General features: G+C 44.7%; 1 protein-coding gene across 2 annotated transcripts in view; it reads right to left on the bottom strand.

Moving 5' to 3' along the window:
* IBTK (inhibitor of Bruton tyrosine kinase) overlaps positions 1-12,076 on the bottom strand; it is a 52,802-nt gene extending 40,726 nt beyond the window's left edge. The window contains exons 1-5 of one of the 2 annotated variants that reach the window (XM_077305921.1): positions 11,518-12,076; positions 4,483-5,153; positions 3,459-3,555; positions 1,159-1,283; positions 318-428 (exon numbers count right to left, since the gene is read on the bottom strand). In XM_077305921.1, the coding sequence (XP_077162036.1) occupies positions 318-428; positions 1,159-1,283; positions 3,459-3,555; positions 4,483-4,815 (666 nt within the window). In that variant the 5' untranslated portion in view covers positions 4,816-5,153; positions 11,518-12,076. The remainder of the gene's footprint in view (positions 1-317; positions 429-1,158; positions 1,284-3,458; positions 3,556-4,482; positions 5,154-11,517) is intronic. The other variant, XM_077305913.1, reaches the window with a different exon arrangement.
* Positions 12,077-24,126: the final 12,050 nt, after the last annotated feature.

The raw sequence follows: 24,126 nt of genomic DNA, 5'->3' as shown, positions 1-24,126 counted from the left end.
ATCTACTGCATAACCCTCAGTACCAAAGGGTTGGGTATTACTCCCTCAGCATTACAAGATGAAATAAAGACAGCACAAGGAAGAAGACAAGGAAAAAGACGGTACTTTATGACAGGCACATTGTTCCAGTGAATATGCACATGGAAAGAGCTCCATGGGTAAGAATGCTTTTATCAATTAAAACAAAAATATCACATTTCCAGCTGCCTATCTGAAGTATACTGTGCTGTTTTTGTTTAATCCAAAGACCAAAGCATGCCTATAAACAGCCTCACTACCAACATGAGATAACCAAGAAGACATAAACTGCAGAATACCAAGCAAGTCTGTTCATCACCGTGACCCAAGCGACCTCCTTGACCATGTCCACAGGTATAAACATGTCCTTTCTGGGACAGGAACACAGAGTGAAAATCACAGAGCACCACCTGAAAGAAAAATGGCATTTGAGATGTAACCTTTCCGCAGATTATCTTTAAATGATAGCTGTATGTGCAACACTGCACAAAAATACTGGGGGTGGGGGTGTTGAATATGAGTAAGACACTCAAACTCCTGTTAAACTTTGCTACTTTTACAGCTTTACGCCAACATCTTTTTGTCACTGAAAATATAAACCTAAAAACAAACAGGGGTGGGAGAGAACTTTTAAAAAATATATAATTGCATTTTATGATAATCTCCGTCATTCATGCCCCAACCTGGATGGTTCAGGCTAGCTAGATTTCTTCACATCTCGGAAGTTAAGCAGTGTCATCCTGAATGGGAGGCCACCAAAGAACTGCAGGGCTGTGATGCAGAAATGGCTAATCACCCGTTAACCTCTACCCTTGAAAACCCTGTGGGATCATCATATATCAGCTGTGACTTGACAACACTTTACATGCGCACACACACACACACCATTGTTCATATTTTCCAAGAGAACAATTATACTGAACACAAAATTCTATCTGTATGACATTAGTGGACATCTAACACCTGCTAGCTACAGTTAACCGAAGAAGATTGAAGGAGGCCAACCCTTAGCCTAGCACAATTCATATACATTCTGAATAGGGACAGTATATTTATGTACTAGGAGCAGAAAGAACATGCCATTATTTGTTGCTGAACAACACAAAAAAGTCTAAAATCTGTTAATGTGAAATTAATTACCTGTTTGATATAAATACCATTCCTAGGAAAGTAATCCACCAACTCAGGATGATGTTTACTCTGCTGGCCACTGTGCCCCAAAGTAAAATTTATATTGTTTCCCCAAGTGTAGACATCTGTAGGATCTAACATCAAAAATATTAATTTTATAGGTATCACTTTCTACACATGTGCATATTATTTTACTACCATTTCGGGTTTTAGCTGAATATAGTTTAAGTACATCCCAATCCTACTCCCCCAACCCCCCTCCAAAAATAGAAGAAGAAAAACATCATTCCAGTCATGTTGTATGGGACATAACTTATGGAAGAAAGTGTTCTATTTTGAGCTAATGCATATGGCTTAACATACAATATATATACTTTTGAAGAAAGTATACTGGATAAATGATGAATAACTTAGAAGAACATGAAAAGCCATACTTCAACATGTTCAAAGTAAGTTTCAAGCTGCAGTCCCCATCATTTTTACATCAAAATACCTGCATCTTATTTGGAACCAGGCACACACACAAGCATGCATAAAGATCTGCATGCAGCCAGTCACACCAGAAAGCTAGAAGCAAAACACTTCAGGCTTGCTAGAAAAATAGAGCTAGGGTTCAGCAACGACTGCCCAGCAAAACCCTTAACTACTGCATAGCTTATACAAACACACTAGCTCAGGGTTCCCCAACATAGCACACACAGGCTCTACGGCACCCAGCACTACTTCCTCTGGCATCTGCCACACTTCTCAGACAGTTGGTGGGGCCATATTACTGGAGGAGCTGTGGCTCAGTAGTAGAGCATGCGCTTGGCATACAGAACGTCCCAGGTTTGGTCCCTGACATCCCCAGTTGAAAGGCTTAGGCAGTAGGTGATGTGAAAGACCTCAGCCAGAGAACCTGGAGAGCAGGGGCCAGCCTTCTCATTTTCCTGCAAGTCAACCTACTTTTAGACAACACTGACCTTGATGGACCAAGGGCCTGACTCATTGTAAGGCAGTTTCATATGTTCACCAGCTGCCTTTATTCAAGTGATGTAATAGCAGCAGCAACCATTGCAGAATCAGGAAGACTGCTAAGCACATTGGCTTATGGATCTATTCCCTTTTCAGGCTTTCTTTCTTTTAACTATCTCCCCCTTTTCACTTCCTTCCTGCGGGTATTCCTTCATTTCTTTTTATACACCTTCTGGCAAAACTTCTAAAGGTTAGCGACCCCTACATTAACCTAGTCCCCAAGACTGTAACTCGATTCATATCTCCTCACTGAGAAAGACAGAATTGTAGGACAGGAGGTAGGTCAGGCTACAAAGCTGTGATTGGCTGGCTGGCCAGCAGTTTCTAATTTCCTTACCAGGGCGGAGGGAATCCTACTGGATTTTGTTTGGTGACAATATGCCTTCCGAAACAACTCTGCTGTGCTTGGCAGTGTTCCCAGGTTTCTTTTGGCCCTGAGGTATCGCTTATTTCCCTATGGCCCGCAGGGCTCTTTGCTCGGCAAGTATGAATCTGCTGGTTGTCCCAGGTCTCCAGGTGAGCCTGGCCTCAACCAGGGCCAGGGCCTTTTCGGTCCTGGCCCCGGCCTGGTGGAATGAGCTCCCAGAAGAGCTGAGGGCTCTGACGGAGTTCTCTAGGTTCTGCAGGGCCTGCAAGAAGGAACTCTTCCGCCAGGCGTTTGGTTGAGACCCGAATAGGAAGATCGGGTCCCTCCCACTTGTAGAATCTAGCCCCACCCCCGGCCAATCATTGCCTGTGGACCTCTATTAGGGCAATGGCGATTGTTAGGATGAGGTTGAGGGTTTGCAGGGAGATGCAGACTGTTGAATGTTGCCGCCCACCAATATTGCTATACTGGGATTTTATCTGTTTTTATGCTTTATGTAAACCGCCACGAGCCGGCTGGGCTGAGAGTGGCTGTCTGTAAATATAAATAACACTATTGCCCAAGGGAAGAAAAGCCAATGTCCATGAGCCTTCCCCTCAATACCTTGCTATCTGCATTTAGTTTCCACTTGGAAAGGGCAAGTGAATAAATGCAAGACGAAAGTCCAGGACTGAAATTAGGTACAAAGCAGTGGCAGAACATAATGGCATTCCACCAGCTGACTGCAAGTATTAAACCTCCTGGATCTGCAACGTTATACCTATGAGTGTGCTGAATATAAACCAGCACCAACAATTTAATGAGATCCATACATTCCAAAAAGATCAGCAGGTCGAACACACAGCAGAGTTTCAAAAGATGTTTTCCAAACACTAGCATAGTGCTGTTCTAATTGATATGTGCAATAATCCACACATATATGCCATACCAGTATTCTTGAATGTAACGTAGGTTGGTCTATCCTTCATCACAAGATCCAAAGCAGATAAGCCTTCCTTATCCTGTATGTATAAGCTCACACCATGCTGCAGTCAGAGCGGGTGAAAGAAAGAGGAAACAGCATCAGAAGTTGACATTCCATGTTTTTAAAGAACAGAAACAGGCAATACTTTTTTCCTTATTTCAAGTGTCCTCCCAATGCTGAATCTAGTCATTCCTAATCTCATTTTAGAGAAAGGAGTCAGATGTGGACTCAGTCCCATAAATGAAAGAGGATTTATTTAAAATTAACCAAAAGATATCCTTCTTTTAAAGTGGAAATGATATCGCAAAGCATTTCAACAACCCATTTTAATTAGACTATGTAGGTTCAACAGGTAGGTTTAATGACTGAATGGAGGGACAAATCTACAAATTGCTAGCTGATTCCAGGTTACATCCCATCCCATGGTGAGACATATTACGGAAGTGCTACGACCAGGAAAGAAGCTCAGTATTTGTAATGCTGAGAACTCTCCAAAGAGTCACACTTCATAACTGATATGAACTGAGGGTAAAATGTTGACAGTAAAAATGCTGAAGACAGGAGCCTTTAGTCTTGTGATATACATGAAGAAAAGCCTGCTTGGGTTTGGCAGCATTACATTGCTGCCAAAATAGTTTTTTGTTTTAAATCACTGTGTGTAATGCCCACAACTGGGGATGGTCTCTGTTCAAAGAGATCTTAATGGAAAAAACCCAGCAAAAAAATCTAAAATAAACTCTCTTTGGGGGGTGTCCCCCCCAAAAAAAAAATCCTGTTTGACTTAAAAGGGGAATAAATGTTTTTTAATACAGAAAAATCTACTGGGGCTTTCATCTAACCAGCCACAATAAATAGATTTTTGTTGTGCAACTGTGCACCAGGATACATAGCATTTCCCTTCTGTTTTAACTTGGGTGCATTGGTTAGCTTATCAAGACATGAGGTACAATAGGAACTTTCAAGCACTATTAACTTGGTTCTCACTGACCTTCATTAGCGACCAAGCACAATCTATATGGCCATAGAAGATGCCTCGATGCAAAGCTGTCCATCCCGACTCCTCGTCTTTCGCCAACAAATCCACTCCATTTGTTTCTGCCAGCCACTCCAGCACTCCTTTCTTACCACAGGAGGAGGCAAGATGGAGCACATTCCTGCCAAAGACATCCCTGCATGTTGCTGCATTGTAGCAGTGAGAAGTGAGGAAGGCCTTGATCTGACCTTCGCTGCCCCGTGTCACCACAGAAACAACATCTAAAGCATGCCGCAATGATCGACACTTCAAAGTGCAGTCAGGGATCAAATAATTCATTTTATTCATTTCCTTTACTGCTCCCTCTGAAAGAGAAGCCACCGTACACACACCAGGTGCTCTTCTTTTGCTAATGCTTCAGAAGAAGTCCATGACTTCCAGGTCTGTAATTCGGTTTCAGACAGCTGCCATGGGAATCATTGTGCTATTAGGACTTGGCACTTAAAAAAATAAATAATTTTCAATATAAATTTATATTTCAAGTCTTCATTTCTTTATCTACAAAATGTTGTATTATTGTCCAAAGGAAGGGGGAGAGAATCCAGAAGGAAAATGAAGGAGTGGGAGGGGGACTTCCCCCTCCACACTACCTTGATCTTTTAGATCTCCATAATTGCAAGGGAGACCTGCGGAAGAAGAGGAGGAAACAATTATATTATAGTAACATTCAGAAAATGTGATCATTAATATAAACTTTGCCTCGATTACCATGTTTATTACAATAGTACTATCTGTAAGATTTTTATAGTTTTGTGAAAACTCTGGCTGCAACATTAACATTATTCTTGTGAACAGCAAGCCAAGCTTTAGCAATGAAAGGAAAATTCAACATGTGGATGGGTGGCTTACAGAAAACTGAAAATCTGAACACCTCCTAGGGCTTTTGTGTCCTAAGACAGACTAATATATGGTTAAAATGAAACATAGATTATGAAACAAAAAATCAGAAATGTGACAGTGTAGATTCCATGCTGGTGACATTTAAGTCAGGGTAGCTACAGGAGCAATATGTAGATGACATCCAGCTCCTCCTCCTCCTGATGGATGGATGGCCACCCTGATTCTCCCCCTGAGGTCTTAGCCAGATGTCTGTAAGTAGTGACGAGAATAATGTCCTCCCTGCTGACATAGAGAAGCAGTCTGTCCCTGATTAGCTGGGTGCCAGTTCTAAGACTTCTTAGTTCCTGGTTGCATGATTTTCTTCCCAATATTTTTTTTTTTTGAGGTTTAGGGTGACTATGCTCCAGAATCCACTGGCTCCCAGTTGAATTCCGGATCAGACTTAAGGTCTTGGCAATCACCTTTAAGGCCATGTGCAGTGTGGGCCCAGTCTGCCTGAGAGGCCGCCTCTCAGCTAGGCTTGTGCGATTCGGCCCCTCCCTCCAGGCGCAGCCAGCGCCGCACCGTGGGGGGGGGGCAGTGCCGGCAGTGGCGTGACAGCACCTTCAAGACCAACACAGATTTATTCAAGATATGAGCTTTTGAGTGCAAACACTCTTCCTCAGACAATGGAACAGGGATCATAAGACTGCAAATATAAGGAAAAATTAAATTAGTTTACTAATTTGCCACTAATTTACTTTTACCTTATATCTGTACTCTTATGACCCCTGTTCCATTTTCTCTGAGAAAGAGTGCATGCACATGAAAGCTCACACCTCGAATAACTCTTTGTTTATCTTAAAGGTGCTATTGGACTCAATTTCTGTTTTGCTACTTCAGACCAACATGGCTACCCACTTGAATCTGCTTTGCTAATAAACATGCACAACGCACCACTCCATGGTAGGACATTCATACAATACTGCACTGCTTTTTCCTAGTGAGTTACAGACTTGATCCTATGAAATACTGGTACAGCACCTATGGGCTCAGCAAAGATGTCTTCCAAACTTCCCCTACCTCTTCCACACAAGCATATGGACTGGAGAGGGGAAATTATTGCTCTGTGGAAGTTTCTCATAACCCGGTTCAACTCTCCATCAACTCCCTACTGAAGTTATTCATGCTCTGAAGGAGTATAATCGCTACCCATTGAAAAAGTACTGAACAGGGACATGGAAAGTACTTAGGGACATCCTATATTTAATACACACATATACAGTCCTTTGAGCTGCAGGAAAAGCTAGGATAAAAGATACCAAGTAGCTTGAACCAGTGAGCAGGCTGCAGCCTAGTGCAGGATCCCGTTATGATAGTTGCAACATAAATTGGAAGTGCACTAGCTTGGAGAGCAAGTTACTAACCATCTTAAAATAGCATGGCTCAACTCCGCCGCAGCCTAGCAAGAACACAACACGGCAGCTGCCTTCCTCTGAACAACTTACAGCTAGGACTTATGGACACAAGTCTACCTCCTCCAGGGTTGACATGATACCAAGTGACCATGGTGCAGATAATACACAGAAGGCAACACCCACAAAGGCAATCTTCCTGCATCTTCTGTTGAAAGATGTACAATTTCCATCAATTTCTATAGAACTGCAAAAAACAAAACAAACCCTGCTATCTGGCATGACGAAGCGCTTCCAGGGTCATGGCTTCATGTCTATGCTGCTGCTACTTTTCAAACGGGTATCTCAGTTCAGCAGGCAGTCTGGTGGAAACATGCTGTATCATCCAGACAGACTCTAATTTCCTACCCTTTCTCCCACACAACTTTTAGATTCCTCCAATTCAAACCAGTAACCCCTATTCCGGTATATTCTGTGAGAGCCAGCCTGGCGTAGTGGTTTGGATCAGTAGCTTCTAATTTGGTTTGATTCCCCTCTCCTCCACATGTAGCCAGCTGGGTTTCCCACAGCACTGATAGAGCTGTTGTGACCCAGCAGTAATACCAGGGCTCACTCAGCCTCACCCATGTTGTAGGGAGAGGAAGGGAAGGCGATTGTAAGCCGCTTTGAGACTCCTTTGGGTAGTGAGAAGTGGAGTATAAAAACCACGTTCTTCTTCTATATAAGCATGGCTGAGCTCCTGGTTGGGGAAGGGGGGGGGAGGGAGTTATTTGGATTTTATTGTTTACTGCATGTATGAACAACAAGATCAGATTTCCAAAAGTAACACACTCTTTAGTTCTCAAAAAACCACAGGTTAGTATTCTGAAAACTATTTTGTATGGCAGTAGAGGAGGAAGATGCTTCAGGGGGCAGGAGAGAAAGCAGGGGACTTTTTTTTTCTATTGAGTATCTATTGCTGGAAAACTCAAAAACTTGCACTGTTTTGTGCTATTTTTGTTGATCCTAATAAAAAGGTTTCACACAGCCTTTGCTTAAGGAAGAATAAAGACTTGTAGCCTTACCTGCGCCAATCCCTCAGCATTTACCCTCTCACCCAAACCTCCATGACTTGCAGCAAGAGAAAAATACTGACAACTATACAAAAATATAATGTATAAATGTACTAGATATTAGTATAGGGAGAGACACTGGAAACTGAAACTAAGGATAAAAGGGACCAACTACTGTAGCCTAGAAGTCAATACTTTAAATAGCTCATGGGTCATCGACCTCATCCCAAGCTTATCCCCAACCTCCCCTCCAATGTTATAAACATAAGCCATTCTAGAAACCAATCTTGAGCTGAACAATGCCTAGTAATTCACTTATTTTTATTTGTATGCAGCTCATGCAATTTAGATGGGTGTCATAAGGAGTCTATTGTATAAGGAATATGCTAGTTTTAAAATGGCCTTTTTACACTTAGACTCAAACATTATGACTGGCTGCTTGCTACTGTTCAACAGCAGCCATCCCACAAAAGGCAGTGTGCAGTAGTGGGTTAGACTCTCAGTCTAGGTTTCTTGGAGGCCCAGTTGTGAATCCCATTTTGCCACAGCCGGTCACTGGTTGTCCTTAGGCAATCCCACATTCTCCACTGGCCTCACAGGAGAGGAAAATGATGCAAAGTGCTTTAGGTCCCCACGAGGGAGAACAACAGGCTAAATTAAGTAAGTAAATAATAATCCTAGCTGGACATGAGGGGGGCAAATGAAAGGTACTGTGGTTGGTGAGTAGGAAGGAGAGAAGGAAGCAGGGGAAGGTGAAGATATGGGGGCTGCCAGGAGGACAGAGGAAATAATGTGAGGAGGGTGATACAGGTAAAATAGCGTTTGCAGCCCCCCCCCCCCATCATACAACCAGGCCCAGCATACAATTCAACCATAGTTTTCCCAAGGAGACGTTATCAGGGGATGTGAAGGACAGGAAGCTGAAGATGGAGGCAGGGTACCACCCGCCAAACTTTCTTAGGTTTGATGACAGAAGGTAGGTGGGACAAAGGCACATTGACAGAAACAACTGAGTGACTTGCTGCCACCTAACTTGCATGACTCACCCAGATGCAGCTGTTTGCTACAATTCAACAGCAGCCACCCCATGAAAGCCCAGGTAGTATGGTGGTTAGAGTGTCAGACTGGGTTCAAATCACCACTGGTACTGTGGAGGTGGCAGCAGGCCTAACTCAACTTACAGAGTCTTTGAGAGGATAAAATGGAGAAGAGGTAACTGATGTAAATTGCTTTGAGTTCCCATAGTAGAGAAAGGCAGGGTAAAATAAATATCACTGAAGATGGGGGGCGGGGCGGGGCGGGGCGGGGCGGGGCGGGGCGGGGCGGGGCGGGGGGGCAGATAAAAAGTAGAATGGTTGGTGGATGGGAAGACATAAAATGTTAGGATTGGAGGGTTGCTAGGGTGGAGGAAAAGAAAACTGTGGAGAAGGGAAAACGTTCTTGCAGGTTCCCACTACACAGTTGGGCCTGGCCCAGCAGTTGGCACCATGCAACTGGATCATAGTTTTCCCAGGCAGAGCTACCAAGGGGGATAAGGAGGGAAAGCTGAAGGGGAGCGGCAGATAAAAGTAGGTTGGCCAGCAGGAAAGGAGAGGCTAGGAGAACTTTCAGGGAGCCAGAAAGAAGAAACAGTGGAGGGGACAATGAAATGCCCCTTGCAAATCTTTGCAGATCCAGCTTATTTATTACTAAAACATTATTTCTAGTTAGACACTTTAGAAAACATGTGTTTACATTAAGAACTAGAAAACTAACAATATATTATTTTTTATTTATTATTTTGATTTATATCCCGACATTCCCTGCAGGCTCGTGGCGGGTAACAGTCTTAAAAATCCCATTAAAACTTCCCATTAAAAACTAAAAACTCATAACATGGCGGACACACAACCTACTCCCCCCCTCTCCCACCCCTACAAACAAGGCATTGAGGAAAGGAGCGAGAATAATGTCCACTGTGGGCCCATATAGACTCCTCGGCCTCTCAAGGGGGGCAGTAGATCTATTCCACCGACCCCAGCCTCAACCATAGACCTGGTGGAAGAGCTCCGTTTTACAGGCCCTGCAGAACGTTGACAAATCCCACAGGGCCCGCAGCTCTCCCGTACTTCCACTCACTAGAGATAACCAAATCAGTTTTTATTTTATTTATTTGTTTGTTTATTTATTATATTTATATACTGACCTTCCCAGAGGCTCAGGGCGGTTTACACAGAACATATGAACAATACATGAAACAATCTATAACATATTAATACCATACAATAATATTAATAACTAATGGCCGTAACAGTATAACAATATAATAGTATAAACAATGCAACAGTGCAACAGTACCAACAGGTCCAGAGTGCTCTGGTGGAGTTCTGGGAGGGAGGGGGGAGCAGGGGCTCTTCAGTCGCTGTTGGTTATGCCTGGTCTCAGCCAAATGCCTGGCGGAAGAGCTCCCTTTTGCAGACCCTGCAAAACTGTTTTAGCTTCGTCAGGGCCCTGATCTCCCCCGGGAGCTCATTCCACCAGGTGGGGGCCAGGACAGAGAATGCTCTGTCATTCCAGAATGACCGCAAGCAAGGTCGAGGGCTCTTGACCTAGACAGAGTACACAATCAAGGGATGGTGTATATTCAATTCTGTCATCTTGCAATAATCTATCCTGTAAACAGGACATCATCAGATTGACCTGCAATAATAGAGTACAAAAAGATTTCACTTTTGGGTTGCAGAGGCAGATCCTGGGGAAAGTACTAACTTGTAATAATAAGCGACTGCCTCAGAAGCCCCACCAAACCATTCCGGTGAGTTTTAGGTCCTCTGTTTGTTGAGTTCCGTAAGCAGAGAAGCACTCCATCTACTTGCCCCTCACTCCACCTTCAGTGTGTACAAGGTTCCTGTTCTCCAGGAGTCTACATCTGAATACAAGACTCCTATTACTAGGCTTCTCTACCTCAACTACCAACTCTCCTTATCTTATTGTTACAGGGTAGAAGATTACAAATTTAAAATATTAGTGTCCTTTAGCATCCCCATTAACATAGGGAGAACTAATATGGTGAAGTGGTTAAGAGTGTCAGACTAAAACCTGAGAGACCTGGGTCCAAATCCCCACTGGGGTCATGGAAACTCCTGGGGTTACCTTGGGCCAGTCACACTCTCTCAGCCTAACCTACCTCCTAGGATTGTTGTGAAAATAAGATTGAGACGAGGAGAATGATGTAAATCACTTTGGAAGAAAGGCAGGGGATACATGAATTAAATAAATCTTGCTGCCTCTGAGATGGCTCTTCTCTCTGTTCCCCATATTGCCTCCCTTGTCCCTCCTTACTATGTGACGACAACAACTCCATGTCAAGCACAAACTCAACAAGAGCAGCTTTGTGCAACATCTTCCCTTGTCTGGATGAACACAGACATGCCACCTAGCCTATTCCTACCCATTTAAGAAGGGACTGATTTGCAGAGGTCGGCAAGGGTGAAACTTTCCACGGCCTAGCAATTCGCCTGATCACCTGCCACTGGAGCTACAGGTAAAGGGGCAACTACACGGGGCCTGAACATTCGGCAAGCCGCTGAGAAGGGCTGCACCTGTGGGATACCAGCCTGCTCATAAAGGCACAGGCGCGCTGTCAAGTATTTTTAAACGCATTTGCAGTCTCCTCCTGCTCGGCTGCTCCCACCCCTCGTTTGCCGGCGGTTCCCCAGCCTCACCAGTCGCTAGATGAATGGGCGCGGGCGGCCAGCGCGGGGCGCGCGCAGAGGTGCGGGGAAACTCATCCTCAGTGGCTCCAGGGGGCGGGCGGCGAGAGGGCGGCGGAAGCAGCAGCGAGCCCCGCCACGGCTGCAGCCCTCCACAAGCGGCTGACGGCGTCGGGACACTGACCCTCCGACACGGAAATGACGGCGCCGCGGGTTGGCCGAAACGCTGAGTATCTCGCGCGCCTATTGGCTGGCACGAGGCACCCGACGGGCTCCTGCCTCCGGGCCACGACTGAAGAGAGGCTGACACGCAATAGGGAGGGCGCGCCCAAGGACGAGCCCCCGCTGGCAGGGCCGGTGGGAAGGCAAGAGACGCGACGACTGCAGCCGACCCGGTGGGAGTGGGAGTGGGAGTAGCGGCCAGTCGCAAAGAAGAATCCGCAGTTCCCAGCGGCGCCTTCACGAATAGCGCGGAATCCAGCCTAATCGTTCCTTCTCCGTGACAATTTGCGCAGCCCTTCAAAATGCCACGCGAGGCCTGTTGATTGTTCCGGCAAAAGACTGACAGGGCAACGGCAAGACCACTGACGCCCTTCCCGGCCCATTGGAGCCCGTTGGTTAAAAGGGTGGGGCGAACTGCAGGGCGACGCCCGTAGACTCCCGGAAAGCCTTCCCGGACGGCTGAGGGCGCGCGCGGGGTTGCTACGAGTCTCCCGCAGGCATACTTTCCCCCTTTTTCTTTTCTGTTTGGGTCAAATGAGCCGGGACAATTTCTTTACTTCAGACAGCAAGGCTTTGTAAAAAGTCACATGGGTGCTACATCAAATAGGTTGCCATCCTCCAGTTGTGGCCTGGAGATCTCCTAGAATTTCAGTTGATCTTCAGACTACAGAAATCAGTTCCCTTGGAGAAAATTGCCATTTTGGTGAGCGGAGTGTATGGCATTATGCCCAATGAAGCCCCTCCCCTCCTTGAACACTGGAATCTCAAGGGATTTCCCAATTTGGAGTTGGCAATTCTAACACAGAAGTGGCATTATTATTACTAAAAGCAAAGCCCATTGCACTCAGGGAAACAATGGGCACTAGGATGCACACCTGCGCTGTGGCCTTCCTGGGGGCTGGCAGTTGGGCAGATGCATAAATCACAGGAGGGAGAAGGAAGGGAGAACACAGAGGCCAAGCTTGGTCCTATGTGGCTGGCAGGCAGTGTTGACTCCTGCCCACCCCCAAACTCTTGAGGCTCCACCTCCAAATCTCATGGAACATTCCTAACCCAGGGGTCACCAGGTGTGGGCTGGAAATCTCCTGGAATTGGAGGTCATCTGCAGATTATAGAGATCAGCTCCCAATGGGAAAATGGATGTTTGGGAGGGGGGACTCTGCAATGACAACTCATCCCCAGGCTCCTGGAGATTGAAGGCCTGCTTGGGAGTGAGGGAATATGTGGCACTGGGTCCCAGAGAGGTTGTGTAATGCCTATCTCTAGTTGGGACCTGGGGATTTGCTGGAGTTGCAGGTAATTCATAGGTAACAAAGATCAGTCCCCCTGAAGAAAAAGGCGGGACTCTCTGGAGTCTCTTGGTTCCCATGGAGGTGCAGGGATGCCTGGCTCCAGGTGGGAAACAAAGAGAAGTGCTGTGGGGCAATAATTGCTAATAACAATAAACATCAACTAATTCATAAACTTGTCAGTTTCTTCCTTCAATGAAAAAATTAATTAGTTGCAAAATCTGCTTTAAGAAGTGGAAATCTTTCAATCTGTACATTCTTCAGTTCAGGTGAATATCGAAGTAAATAAAAAAACAGTTGTGTATTACAAACAAACATGAAAACATTGGCTGGCAAAGAATGAGAGGGTTTCTCAATTACTGCCTCTCTGCTTTTCTTAACATTTTCACCATTGAGCAACCTCTGAAACATTCTTCAGGCTTCAAGAAATCCCAGAAGGAGAATTTCTTCTTCTTCTTCAAACTGAACACAGCAGTTGTAAGCTATAAAAAACCCTGTAGCAATTAAAGTATGTGATTACAATTTGTATTCATTCTATGATTTAGTTTTGTAGTAACGTATTTTTAAAGCAACTACATGCTGATCAGAACTTTGTCAAAAGCCTAAGGCAGCATTCAGTCAAAATCACATTCTCCCTGTACTTAGAATGAATGGATGCCTTCACTTTAGACAGAGCCTCAATTGATTAGATTTTGATTAGACATCGGTTAGAAAGTAGGTGTGTGGGTTTGTTTAAAATATTAGTGCTTTTTCTAACACAAGGTTGGCTGATGCTTGTTTCCTGTGTGCATGCTAATCTTAAATAGCTTCTTGGCTAAATATAGAAAGACTAAAATCTTGGACGCAATTTTTAGAGAGTAAGTCTCGGAGATCACTTGGGATTACAGGCAACAGAGATCAATTCCCCTGGAGAAAATGGCAGCTCTGGAAGCTGTACTCTATGGCATTATATTCTGATGAAATACTTACCCTCCCCAAACCTTGCCTTCCCCAGACTCCTGCCAAACCTCCATGGATTTCCCCACCTAAAGCTGACAACCCAATGCCAAATTGTTCCTAGGTTTGAATGTAATGCCCTTTAATCTTCCATCTCTCATATATTGCCTTGCCTGCATATACACAATCATTTTTGCTGCTCACACAATACACAGTCATATATATATACATGACCACACATAGGGTTGGCTCACCTGTAGGGGTGCCAGCCTCCTGGTTAGACCTGGGGATCTCCCCAAGTTACAAGTCATCTCCGGTCCACAGAGATCAGTTCCCCTGGAGTAAAATGGATGCATTGGTGAGTGGGGAGGCAAGGCTTTGTACCCCACTGAGGTCCCTGTCCTCCCCAGGATCCATCCCTAAGTCTCCAGGAGTTTCCCAGTCTGGATCCCACAACCCCGTTCCCCATCCCCTGCCCCGGGGGGACTTGGCAACCCTGTTCATATGTAAGGCATCCATGGTTTGGCATCAAACAAGGAAGTCTTGGCCTAATGTACTTTTTCTGTCTTCACACTGCAATTTCTTCCTTTTGTACTTCAGACTATGAGAGAACTGTTATCATCACTACACTTTGCTCATGCTTTGGCATTACTTCTGAATCTGCCTATAATCATAAGCGTCTCAACCTACTCTTCATTTGAACACCCTGCCACAGCCTCCATCCCTCAAGTCCTGCCTGATTATAGAGCTTTTTAATTTTTGAAAAGCTGAAATATCCATAAATATACCACAATGGCTCTACATTTGATTCAATACTTAGAGGGTGATCATTTTAATTAAATGGAGCCAGAATTCTTTCAGCCAATGCAAAGAAGTTTCAAAAACTCCAACAGGCTGTTATTTCAGTTCATTTGATTAACTCCAGGTGAAATTGTATTAACATTGTTTTGGAATTTCGTTGACAATTTAGAATACTCTTAACACTTGTCCTCTTCAAATCTGTTGCGAGACAAATTGAAACTTAGTATTCAATCATCAAACTCACAAATTCCAGGTTAATTTTCATAGCTAAACTTTCTGATTTTAACATTGTTATAATTAAGATGACGCTGATCTGGATAGCCCATGATAGCCCAGTTCTTGTCAGATCTTGGAAGCTAAGCAGGGTCAGCCCTGGTTAGTATCTGGATGGGAGACCACCTAAGAAGTCCTGGGTTGCTATGCAAAGACAGGCAGTGGCAAACCATCTCTGAACCTCCCTTGCCTCAAGAACCCTATTGGATTTGTTCCAATGTGATGGCATGATGTATACACTAGGGCTGGTGTTGGCAAACCCTGAAGTAAGGCAGTTGCCAGGACTCAGGACTCCTCAGAGGATCCATTGTTGCTGCCCCTGGTGCTCTACCACCCATGTTCCCATCTGCACATATTTCTCAGTGGCACTAGGGCAAGAGCTGCAAGCGGTGCAGACACCTGGGAATATGGGCAGTGGGAGGTCTTGCAAGCCAGCAGGGGAAGGACACACAGGAAGGCAGAAGGTGTTGTTGGAATGTACAAGATCTAATGTGCATCAGTGCAGACAGAGAACTGGAAAATCCTGCAGGGGTAGTAAAGGAGACAGCTAGCTAGCTTAGCAGGGTTAGGAACTTCCCCCCTATTTCAAATTGTTCATGTGGGAACATCTACAGGTGTGGCCCCTGGGACAGAAATAGACATGGACATGACATCCATTGTCCTGCACTAGGGAACATGCCAGTACGAGCAGCGGCGGGGCAGCATAAGGAATGGTGGCAGCAGGGTCAACAGTTATGGCAATGGCAGTAGAAACAGCAGTGGTGGCAATGTTGGTGGCCGCCCAGACTCTGTGCCTGCCCTCACCAGCCGCCGCACCCATTCCTACTGCTGCCAAGGGCCCCACTCTCCTCCTGGGTTCATGCTACAATGCAGGAGCACAGGTTGGGGGGGGGGATGCCAGCTGCAGACGATGGCCAGCGGAGGAGGAGGCCTGGGCAAAGGCACAGCAGTAGGAATGGTATGTAGCACCAGGGAATCAGGAGCATGGCACAGCACAGGCGAAGCAAGGAGAAGTAAGGGCAGCTGTGGTTCACTTTGCCTCTGCCACCCACTGGACCTCGGTGCCTGCCCCAGCCTAACCTGGATGGCAGTGAGCCAGCAGTGCCCCTGATCCCCCTCCAGGCCTTCTTGGAGCAGAGGGTGGGTGGGCCAAAGCTGCCTGCACACGGAAGAGTTGCAGGGCCCCCCTGGCCACAAACACCATGCCAGCCAAGGCCAGGTAGCAGCCACCTCTTGGGCCACTGCTGAGCAATAGACCCACAACGGGGAGCAGGGTGCCGCTCTCGAGTGTGCTGGTGGCGGCGGTGCAGTAATCAGATTGCGGCAGATTATATCTTGCACTTTTTCCCCTTCTTGCTCTGATTGGCTTACTGAGGTTTGCCTGATTCTTCTGAGGAGAACATCTAGCTCTCTCCTAAGTAGTATAAATGGACAGGCTTCTATCTCTTATCTTTCCTATAAAGTATGTTCTTTTCTACATTTTGTTCTTAACCAATGTGCGCTCATCTTTTCTGTACATTTGGACTCTACCAACAGGCGTGAGGATGGGTGGAAGGGAATGAGGATGTGGGCTGGACCTGATGGTGGACAGAGAAGAGGGGGCACGCCCAAGGAACTCTGCACAACTCTTTCCAAAACCTGCAGCCGGCCCTGACATATACACACTTAAAATGACCTTCAGTGGAGCTGAGTCATGGAAAATGTACTCTGTGAAGTAAATTGGCACTCAACAACCACACCCTCTAGCTTTTAGTGTTCAGCCACCATAAAATTACTGAAAGCTGATGAGAAAATTAGTATATGGGGATGCTCCTGAGGTCAGAATTAGCACTATTATATAGAGGGGACAAATACAGAGCATGGAAATAGATCTGCAAAACTGAAGTACATCTATGTATAGCATTGCACCAGAGCTGTTTTTTCAACTATGTGAAAAAGACAGATGTATGTGCTGCCAATAGCTCAGGTCCTCCCTACAATTTCCACAGAAGGTAGGGTTTATCTTTATGACAACAACTTTTCTGCCTCCCAGTTCCTGCAACAGAGCAAAATGCCTCCCCCCCCAAGGTTTGAAGGCAGGTCCTTGAGTCCAGGGGTGGGCAGGAGCTCTTGCCGTGTAGCTAGCCCCAAGAAAGGCCACATTGCAGTTGTGCATCCTGGTGCCTATTGGTTTATTGGGTGCAATGGGCTTTGTGTCTAGTCACTGATAATGATATTTTATTTTCATAAATGAAAAACCATATAACCAGTCCTTTTGTTTTCCACAGTGTGCCATGAATATGTCCCCAGCTCCTACATATAAACTCTCCAACTTTTAAAAATTAATTTAACTGGCTGCCATCTTTTTACAATAAGAAAATCCCAGATACATTTGCCAGTTGTTAGGAAGCAGTGGCTGGATGGCTCAGGCAGAGTTGCCTGAAACTCAACCCCTCCAAGACGGAGGTCCTGTGCCTGGGTAGAAGGGGGCAGGATCAGGAAGCGCACCTCCCATGCCTGGATGGGGTGCAATTAACACTGGTGTGACCTTTGATGTCTCCCTTTCCATGGAGGCTCAGGTCACGAAAGTAGCCCGAAAGATGAAAAATCTGCGCCAAGCGCGGCTACTAGCGCCTTACCTGCCCTCTGAACACTTGGCGACAGGTGATCCATGCAACAGTCACTTCCAGACTAGACTACGGGCCTACCCTTGGCTTTGTCCCGGAAATTGCAGCTGGTACAGAACGCAGCTGCAAGGGTCCTCACTGGAACATCTTGTTGTTAGCCCCATCCATCTCCACCCAAGCATGGAGGCAAACCCACCAGTGACAATCCCTGCTGAGTTTGTTATCCTGTTTTGAGAACAGAGAGTTAGATTCTAAATAGCATTACATATTTAAATCACACAAAAGCCTCATTGCCCCATATAAAATAAAAACAGGTGATTGTAAGGAATGTGGATATAAGAGTTGAATGAAGTTAACAAACATAGTGAGATAAGAAACTATTTAGAGTGCAGTACTACCCAAAACAATGAGCCTCTTGTGGCGCAGAGTGGTAAGGCAGCCGTCTGAAAGCTTTGCCCATGAGGCTGGGAATTCAATCCCAGCAGCCGGCTCAAGGTTGACTCAGCCTTCCATCCTTCCGAGGTCGGTAAAATGAGTACCCAGCTTGCTGGGGGGTAAACGGTAATGACTGGGGAAGGCACTGGCAAACCACCCCGTATTGAGTCTGCCATGAAAACGCTAGAGGGCGTCACCCCAAGGGTCAGACATGACTCGGTGCTTGCACAGGGGATACCTTTACCTTTACCTTTACTACCCAAAACTATTTAGTGGGACAGCACTGTAGGTGCACTTAAGATTCAGACACATGATTGCACTTTTTGGAAACTTACATTAATAAATAAATTAAAAAGCTGGTATTAATGAAATAAAGCGATTTTTCCCACTTATTGAATAACACTAATGGTCTTATGCTGTTCAATTCAATGCATTTGGTAAAGTGCATACTTTTGGCCACATGATGGCACTATCAAGACAGTTTTAGTTTCCTTCTCCCTGCTGTTATGAGGTTGCTAGGTAGAGGATATTTCCAATACCATTTTTTAAATGCAGAACTAAAAGGAAGGGGATTTTAGCTTGGGTTAGATTCTAGATTATCCACCCGAATGTTCGGGGGAAATGGACAATTTGTGAAAATGCTCACTTTTTCAAACCAGCGTGAGTTCCATGATGCAACAAAGGTAAGATTTTTTAAAAATATAGAAAATAAAGTTGAACACAAAAGGGTATTTGATGCGAATATGCCCTCTATGCTTCCCATGCTAAGATTTTGTTTTTCTCTTCTCTCTCCCCCCCCCCCCCCCACACACACTCTCTTCCTTGCCCGATATTGAGATAACTATTTCCTCACTGGAGCAGAAGGGGGCAGAGTTCTTGGCTTGCACAAGAACTAAATAAATAAAAGCCTTTTAAAACCAACAAAAATAACATGACACAGAGCTCAAGCTTTGTTCATTTAGCATCCAGTTCTTTGTCAAACTGGATGTTAAATGGAAAAGAAATATGATTTTTAAAGCTATGAGCCAATAATGTGCCAGGATCCTGTGTAAAACACCTTGCTGACTTCAATGGGCGGAAGGTGAGTCTGCATCCTAGGCTTGCTGGAAACTCACCAACAGCCACATATGGTCATCCATGGCCACTGTGTTGATGGCAATAAATTCTGAAAACCTGGGTCATTTGCCCCAGCGGATGTGGTAATTTCAAATAAAAATCACACAGAGATTCAGAAGCTGGATTAAAATACATGGGAATTGTTTATTAAGCAGAACAAAATAATACAAAGTAATAAACCTGCAAGAAACAAAATGGAGGATAATACGTAAAATACATATAATGCATAGGGCACTGGAGTAATGAACAAATTTTCTACAACAACTAAATACTATGGATAAATGATGAAGTCAGTATGAATTAAGCAAAAAAAGAACGAAAACCCCATAGAAAATACATAAATGAAAGCAAATAGGACCAACGTTGAAAAAGAATCATAGAGACCAATAGCAAATGAGGAGACATAACAATAAGCTATTTCATAGGCTACCCTCTTAATCACCTCTTGCCCATGGGACTAAAGTCCTCTAAGTTCCGAGCAATTCTTAGCTACCTTTTCTGTTAGCTATTATTTTGGAGAAGGGAAAGAGTAAAAGGAGACATTAAAGGAGACATTAAAGAGGGACCAAGGAGTGAAAAGGATACTAACAGGTACTAAGGTGACATGAGATGGTGCTGATAAAGAAGAGAAGGGATTCTTGTCACTGACATATAAAGAGTTTTTCGTTAGGGAGAAATGCCTTCTCAGAACTGCATCCTGCTCTCACTTGATTCTCCTTTTGGTTGTTCAGGACCTTCCCTCTCATTCTTAGAAGTGACAGGCTTTCCCTATGTATCCAGTTATCAAAATGTATAATCAATTACTTTCAGTCTGGGAATCAACATGACCAGTATTTTTCAAGAAAACAGGGAAAGAGTATAGCTCTCCCAGCCATGCATGCATGCTGACTTCTGCTCTATCATCTCTAGAAGGAACTAACCAGCTCATGAACTAAAAGTTCATAATGAATTTTGGTTGATTTGGGCTTTGAGAAATCTAGCTTATGACAGGGTCCACCAGCATGAACTTTCCACAAACTTTGAAGCTGGCCCTGGTTTCTCTTCAGATCACAAAAGCGATTCATTGAGGGCTGTAAATGGATACATTTCCAGACAGACTTTCTCCAATCAATCAAGATGTTTACTAAACTTTAAAATAAAGGGGGGGGGGGGTTCCCTGTGTGGATGTTTCTGAGCCCTTCCATAGATGTCTGTAACTGCAGCAATGCAAGCAAAAGCAGACTAATGTCAAACCATGGGCTCTCTGCAGCACAAACTGGAGGGGGAGACATTTCTTTTTAAACCCATCACAACCAGTTCAGTGTACAGAATGCTCAGCAAACTCCAGTACCACTGTGGCAATGCAAGTTTAAAAGATTGAATTGAGCTCAAAACTCAGTTGCACAAAAAAAAAAAAAATCCAAGTTGTGGAGGAAGGGGTTGCAAGCTCTGTGTAAGAAAATGGGAACACAAAGGAGAAGAAGAAGAGTTGGTTCTTATATGCTGCTTTTCCCTACCCGAAGGAGGCTCAAAGCGGCTTACAGTCGCCTTCCCATTCCTCTCCCAGGAGCACCAGGAATGCGGAAGAAAAACCCTCTTAAAGCTGACAAGAGTCATTTGAAATTGTCAAGAGCAGGGGAGAAGCCCCATGGGGGGGGGGCCTCCTAAAATGGCACCTGTCATTTCCCTAGAAGGCACTTTCCTGGGGGTACCTTCTTGGGGAACTGAAACTCAGATCCCATAAATTCAATCCTCGCCAAATCTAAAGGGCAGGTAGAAGGGAATTAGCTGGAGATCCATTGCAAGTTCAGTGTCTCTTGTATGTCCAGGGGAGGGGATATTCTATAGGCTCACAAACCAAACTATTTTGTTTGATGCCTAAATCATAAACTGAACCCCATTTCCCAGGTCATACTCATCCCTACACAGTTCCTTTTGAGAAAGGAAACTGGAGAAGAATTAACGTGACTAATATCATGTACAGCTTGACTTTTAGCTTTTACTTTTCCCATGTTTCAAGCACTTCTTCCAATCCTCAACCAGTCCTTATGTGACTTTTAGTCCCAGACCAATTACTTGAGGTCTTCCATTTCTGTCACAGAGTCTGGACCACACTTCCAGAATGTTCATTCAGCAACTGAACATTACACACTATTCCACCAGTAGGAATGAGCATGAACTGGGAAACTGAAGTTTGGTTCATGGTTTGTAGTGTGCTCAGTTTGCAAACCACAGACAGTCATAAATGCTTAGGTGCCAAAGAAACCAGTTCAATTTGTGATGTTCATGATCTAGTAGAATGGCCCTCCCACCATGTTAGAGAACCAAACTCACAGGGATTCTCTACCTGCTCTCCAAATTCAGTGATAATTGGATTTACAGAATTTGAGTTATAGATCACCCAAGAAGGTGCTTTCAGGTAAAATGGCAGGCAGTTTCAGGAGGTTCTCCCACCCCACCCGCGCGCACCAGGTTTCTCCCCTGCTCTTGCCTCTTTCAAAGGACATCTGCTAATTTCAAGAAAGTTCCCCTCCCCCAAAAGAGCCAGTTTTGTGTAGTGGTTAGGAGTGCGGACTTCTAATCTGGCATGCTGGGTTCGATTCTGCGCTCCCCCACATGCAACCAGCTGGGTGACCTTGGGCTCGCCATGGCACTGATAAAGCTGTTCTGACTGAGCAGTGATATCAGGCTCTCTCAGCCTCACCCACCTCACAGGGTGTCTGTTGTGGGGAGAGGAATGGGAAGGCGACTGTAAGCCGCTTTGAGCCTCCTTCAGGTAGGGAAAAGCGGCATATAAGAACCAACTCTTCTTCTTCTTCTTCTTCTTCTTCTTCTTCTTCTTCTTCTTCTTCTTCTTCTTCTTCTTCTTCTTCTTCTTCTTCTTCTTCTTCTTCTTCTTCTTCTTCTTCTTGTGGGTTCCTTTGTGTTCCTGTTTTCTTGCAGAGAGCTTGCAAAATCCCCTCCGATTTCTTCTGACACTGTGCTTTGAGATTGAGCAGTCCTTTTAAGCTTGTATAGTAACAGCAATACTGGGGGCCATTCCGCACGACTTTAATGTAGCAGAAGGCTTGCAAATTGTAAATGCTACTAATTTGCAGTTCCGCAAGATGTCTCACCAATCTGCCACACTCCTGAAACAGTCCTGCAAAAAGCGATTCATTGTAGCGCTTAAAGGGAAATCAGGAAAAGTGGATTCACCCTCCAAAAAGCACTACACTCTTGCAAACAATCTGCAAAACTAGCGAAAAAGACCTGTGCGTTCCCATTGTTGCAGTTCCAACAAAGTCCTCCCCCTGGCTCTCTCCTCCGAACTTCCGGCGAAGAGATTGCCATTTTTTTTTCTTGGAGCGAGCAGAAAGCAACAAACCAGCGAGCCTTCATTCACCCACCGAGGCATCTTCAGCTACAGTCCCTCCACAGAAGTGCTTTAAAGCTCCCCTACGTCCCCAAGCACAACACAGCCCCGTTTGCAAGGTCCCTTTATTTTCGGCCAAAAATCACGACCGTGCAGGGGGGGGTTCTTTTCACTCGGGGGAGCGTGGTAACGATGAATTGCCAGCTAGATGGGTCTCTCATTGCAACGAATCAAGGCATATTCGTTGCAACGTGTTTTTTTTTTTAACCTGTTCTTAAAGGGAAAGGGGCTTTCCCGGGGCATGATAACAATTGCCCATTGGCTGTACGTTTGATTGACGGCCAGGGGCGGGACAAAGCACAGAAAAAATCGTTTCCTGTCTAGCGATTTTTGAGAGACCGGAAACGAATTAAACACTACTGAATTCCACTAAAAAAGCAGGTATGCGTAATGCACTTTTAAAAATTGCCCTCCCTTCAGTTTATACTGCAGGGAGTCTGTGGTATGACACTAGCCCTCTATTGCTTGCATTGTTGCAGTTACAGGAATCTATGGAAGGGTGTATGAACAAGCCAGTGACACTGAACTCACAAGGAAAGTTCTCCCCCACCCTTTAATTTGAAGTTTGGTAAGCATCTTGATTGATCAGAGACATTCTGTCTACAAATTTATCCATTAACAAACTGCAATGAACTTCCACAAACAGCTTCAAAATTCCTGGGAAGTTCATCCCATTGAACTGTCAGCTCGACTTCTCAAAGCATGAATCAGCCCAATTTCATCATGAACTTTAGTTTGGGAACTGGTTCATGCCCTGTCCTACTCACCAGCATAGTCAGTGTCACAGACTTCTCCACAGCCAACTTTATTTATTCACTAACTGACACACAGACAGGCAAACCACCTTCCTTTACAAGGAACTTGGAAATCAAAACACAGAAACAACATGGCCCAATGATAATAGCAGAATGATAACAGTAAGAACAGTGACATCTAGTGATAACAGTCTTTCCTGCAAAATAGATAGTGCTCAAAGATATCACATATATCTTATGTTTTTGGTTTTTTAATTGTAGTTGTCTCCAGAGGTTGACACTAATTGGTACTGCATGGATTCATTTACCTGAGATAATATGATGATGATGTTATCCGTTCAGTCGTGTCCGACCCTCAGCGATTCTATAGGGAAGTCTTCTCCATTCGTCTCTGTCAATGACCGCTTCTTTTGGTTGGTTCATGGTCATCCCTGTATTGGCCTTGATTGTGTTAAGCCAGCGGATCCTTTGGTGACCGCGTTTCCTTTTGCCGCTGACCATGCTGAGCATTAATGATTTTTCTAACGGGTCTGATCGCATGATGTGTCCAAAGTAAGTGAGCTTTAGCCGTAATATCTTGCCTTCTAATGACATAGTTGGTTTGCTCCTCTCTAAAACTATCTGTATAATGTATAATACATATAAAATGTATAATACATGTATAATATATAATAATGTATAATACATATACAATGACTTGCAATTTTTGCCATTTTATATGGATAGTGGGAAAATAAGGGGGTTAGAACAGTTCAGTGTACAAAAGGCTCATATTTTTAGTAAAGGAAGGTTGA

The sequence above is a fragment of the Paroedura picta genome, chromosome 1 (assembly GCF_049243985.1).
Source record: "Paroedura picta isolate Pp20150507F chromosome 1, Ppicta_v3.0, whole genome shotgun sequence".
NCBI lineage: Eukaryota > Metazoa > Chordata > Lepidosauria > Squamata > Gekkonidae > Paroedura > Paroedura picta.
Note: the sequence above shows the minus strand (reverse complement) of the source record. Positions and strands in the feature narration are given on the sequence as shown.